Source organism: Cherax quadricarinatus, chromosome 54, assembly GCF_038502225.1.
Source record: "Cherax quadricarinatus isolate ZL_2023a chromosome 54, ASM3850222v1, whole genome shotgun sequence".
Classification (NCBI taxonomy): domain Eukaryota; kingdom Metazoa; phylum Arthropoda; class Malacostraca; order Decapoda; family Parastacidae; genus Cherax; species Cherax quadricarinatus.
Window position 1 is genome coordinate 13,282,675 of NC_091345.1, and position 4,208 is coordinate 13,286,882.

Consider the following 4,208-nt stretch of genomic DNA (forward strand, 5'->3'; position numbering starts at 1 on the left):
TATATATATATATATATATATATATATATACATACATACATACATATATATACTCATCGCAAGCACAGTGCGGATGTCTGCAGTTAGTTTTGCTACTTATAGAATATCGTCCATTGCTGATTCCTTTTACATCATTCTCTAACAGTAAACTACTGTTATGAATGAAGCAGGAAGCCTTGTCCACTTTCACTATCATCTCGCCAGTTGTGGTGGTGGCCCAGTGTGTCCTTGGTGGTGTGGACCAGTGTGACCCTGGTGGTATGGACCACTGTGCTCCAGGTGGCGGTGGTGGCCACGTTCACTGGCGCCAAAAGCAAAAAATACCGACGGCTCCTCTGATTGCAAATGTCAAGGCTGAACGTGGCGGCCGCACCTCCCTGGCCGCTACTCCTCACATTGCTGCCCACCTCACAGTGAAAAAAAATTGGTACGTTTGTGTTAACCGCTTGTTGTGCGTGGCATCAAAGAATACGCTGATATGCAGATACATAAGACACTCCCGTATGGTCTTGCTAGAAGTCATATCCTTGATGATCTGTCGAGATGCAAGAGAATTTTAGATCTTCCGGAAGCACATCAGAGTTGGGTTAAAGGGTATCCATCTAATAGGGCACGTCTAATAATGTTAATTACAAAAAAAAATATTTTAATATCTGTGCATTTCTTACCTCCCTGGCCACAAATAATTCATTACGATTGTAACCATGCATACAGTAATTCCTTACATACCAACATCGTAACTTCCTTACTTACCAACATTCCTTAACTCCTTACATACTTACATACTTACATACGTTCCATGTCTGCTGGGCATAAAATTTTCTCATTTGATCTTTAACCTTTTTATGTTTTTACTTAAGTTGACGGTGGTCGCGTCTCACGTCGTCCCATTGCCTCAACATCTGTGTACTTCTCCAGCTGCCTCATTTTTGGGTTTAGTGTAATAATTCCCAACTCCCTCGTGCGATTATCTATTTTCTATTGACCCATTATTTCTGCATTTGTTCCCTTAATCCAGAAGTTTACTTCATTGCTTGATCTTTGTACACTTCCTCCTTGATTCTGTGGCCTGGGATGAATTGGCTAGCGGCTTCTTAGCTTTGTTTTTTGTACTACAAATACCTGAGTAGGAATGGGTAGTTTTGATAAGGACCTGCCTTGTGTGGGTCAGTAGGCCTGCTGCAGTATTCCTCCATTCTTGTGTGAAGCTGAAATTTTAGTGTTAACTAGCTGTTTAATTCTAACTTTCTCAGACGCAGTCGTATTGAATCTTCTCTTATACATAATATCCAGATATCAAAGGGTGTATACACCGAGAAGTGTATATTTCTGACTGCCTTGACTGGTGATGCGCAGGCATGATGCAGCCTTAACAATCCTCGCGTACTGGGTGGGATTTTAAACCCAGTTAACCAACCCTCCCTACCATGACCTTTATTCCCACATTATTACAATTAAGGATGGGGGGAGGGGCGGGAGCACTAAACCCTTAGGTGTCATGCAGCTCCTGGGAGGGGTAATGGAAGTGCATTCAGATTCGATTCTCAGAATTAAAGCACAGGTCCAATTCCTAAGATCAAGAGCCCCCAACAGCATCACGGAACCTCCCTTAAAACGTCGTAGATTCAGAACATTATGTCCTTGAAACGTTATAGCGAGTATGTGTAGTGATCCTCTATGTTATTATAAAAGCATTGTAAAACTTGTCTGGTCATAGGCCAGTGGTCGCTGAATCTGACAACAAACACTCGAGTCAGTAGACATGTTTTCCTGCCTCCTGGTAGACAGGACAACCAACATCTATAAACTGCTTCCTGACGAATAAATCAGCATCATCATCATCATCATCATCATCATCATCATCATCATCATCATCAGCAGCAGCAGCAGCAGCAGCAGCAGCAGCAGCAGCAGCAGCAGCAGCAGCAGCAGCAGTAAACCGGCGTGTTCTGACTGGCTAAACAACGCTTAGCAATAAATTAGACAGATATACGAAACACGTGTAACAACACCTGAGTATCACCTGGAGCCAAAGCATCGATATAGCGAATGGTGTACAGCGCCACATAAGCTGTAGTGGTTAGAACTGGAAGTATCAGTTCTGCTCACGAGGGGGGGGAGGATAAAAAAAGAAGTCATGTTTGTGAGTTCTGAAAGTAGGATTTATAATATTTTAGGGTCATGGAAATACAAAAGTCAATAGTTAAAAGAGGTTTTATTTGTTTAATAATGACAAGTAATAGTAGAACAATGTTAAATCAGGTGTCGAATCCGACTGTTCGGCTTTTGTTTACACTGGCGCGGCTGTTCCAGTCAAGCAGTAGTGGATGTTCTTCATCTGTTCTCCTGGTTAGATGGTGTTTTGTACGTCAGGAAACACGAGTGTCTCCTGATACTGGTCTTAGTTTCACCATGAAGTAGTTATGTATCCATTCATATATATTTTTTACCAGTTTTCAGAAACAGACACTTGCTAGCTAGCAGTGTTTTAGGAAATTAATATATTACTTATATGTTTAAGCTGTGACGAAAGCAGGTAAGGGATGGGCGGCCTGGTTAGGTGCCAGGGGACTGACGTGGGCGGCCAGATTTGGATGATTTGGACTGACGTGGGCGGCGAAGGCGTGGGCGGCCTGGTTAGGTGCCGAGGGACTGACGTGGGCTGGTCCTGGGTGGGCTGGACCAGGGTGGGCTGGACCAGGGTGGGCTTGAGGGAAGGCCCACGCCGACACCAGCAGTACACTGAACAACACCTGCAACAAGGAGAATATGTCGGTGACAGCCTACAACACAATATTACCATCCCTCAGCAACACCTGGGCTGGAACAACACTTACCCCTTCAAGTGATAATGTCCGTGAGGGGCTCTTGATCTTGAGAAATTGGAACCACCCTTCCTCGGATCAAACCTGATTATATCCAACCCTTACAAATATTGAGGCTTTAGCGCTCTCCCGTTAAGACCTGTGTCTTCTTGTAGTGGAAAGGTAATTTAGGTAACCAGAGATAATGACTGTATGTAATTTTCCTGGAGTAATTTATCAGAGTATGCTTGTATTCATGATAATTACCCTCGTGAGTGTATAATACATGAGTATAATCCTCGTGTGGGTTTAATACATGAGTATAATCCTCGTGTGGGTTTAATGCATGAGTATAATCCTCGTGTGGGTTTAATAGATGAGTATAATCCTCTTGTGGGTTTAATGCATGAGTATAATCCTCGCGTGGGTTTAATGCATGAGTATAATCCTCGCGTGGGTTTAATAGATGAGTATAATCCTCGCCTGGGTTTAATAGATGAGTATAATCCTCGTGTGGGTTTAATACATGAGTATAATCCTCGCGTGGGTTTAATACATGAGTATAATCCTCGTGTGGGTTTAATACATGAGTATAAGCCTCGCGTGGGTTTAATACAGGGATATATGTATAATACACTTCTAAAATACATTTTCACGTGAATGTTCCACAATAGTATATCATATGAGAGAGAGAGAGAGAGAGAGACAACGTACTCACCTGACTGAACATGCTGACCTACTGACTGTCTCTCACCTTCACACACACCTTATATACACACCCAGCAGCTTTCAGGAGCAACCCGTCTTATGCAGCACACTTGTAAGCCTTGCAACAAGTGCAAGACACTGCAGACACACACACACACACTCCTTACGTTGCACGCTCCAGTTGCCGTATCCGGAGACGATATCGTAAAAAAAACGTATTTTTTCCAACGCCTTGGAAATGCGTTGGGTTTGGAGTCATCTATAAAGGTCATTTCCCCGTTCGTGTAAGTGGAGGTGTCAGACTAAGCTTCTGCGTCGAGGGGTAAGGGTGTCAGGAGGTGGATTTTAAGGGGAAGACGTAAAGGGTGGCGTCTGTGGGCGTGAGAACCACTGTGGTACTTAGGGGGACAGTGAAATATATATATATATATATATATATATATATATATATATATATATATATATATATATATATATATATATATATATATATATATATATATATATATATGGGTTAAGGCGTCATGTGGTTCTCGCTCACACTGGCTGGCCAGTACAACATGGGTTCGAATCCTTGGCTAGCAGTGTAGTTATTGATCAATATGAGATGAGGTCCACTTTTACTTGTAACTGTGAGGACACATAGTAGAACAGTAGATTAAAAGTATATAAAAGAGGCTTCGAGGAAAAATATTT

General features: G+C 42.4%; 1 protein-coding gene across 1 annotated transcript; it reads right to left on the minus strand.

Moving 5' to 3' along the window:
• Positions 1–2,202: 2,202 nt before the first annotated feature.
• Positions 2,203–3,635, minus strand: LOC138854293 (uncharacterized). Its single transcript, XM_070096519.1, has 2 exons — positions 3,523–3,635; positions 2,203–2,753 (listed from the first exon to the last, which is right to left on the minus strand). The coding sequence occupies exons 1-2, from the start codon at positions 3,532–3,534 to the stop codon at positions 2,517–2,519; spliced, it is 249 nt and encodes an 82-aa protein (XP_069952620.1). The 5' UTR covers positions 3,535–3,635; the 3' UTR covers positions 2,203–2,516.
• Between the last annotated feature and the right edge of the window lie 573 nt (positions 3,636–4,208).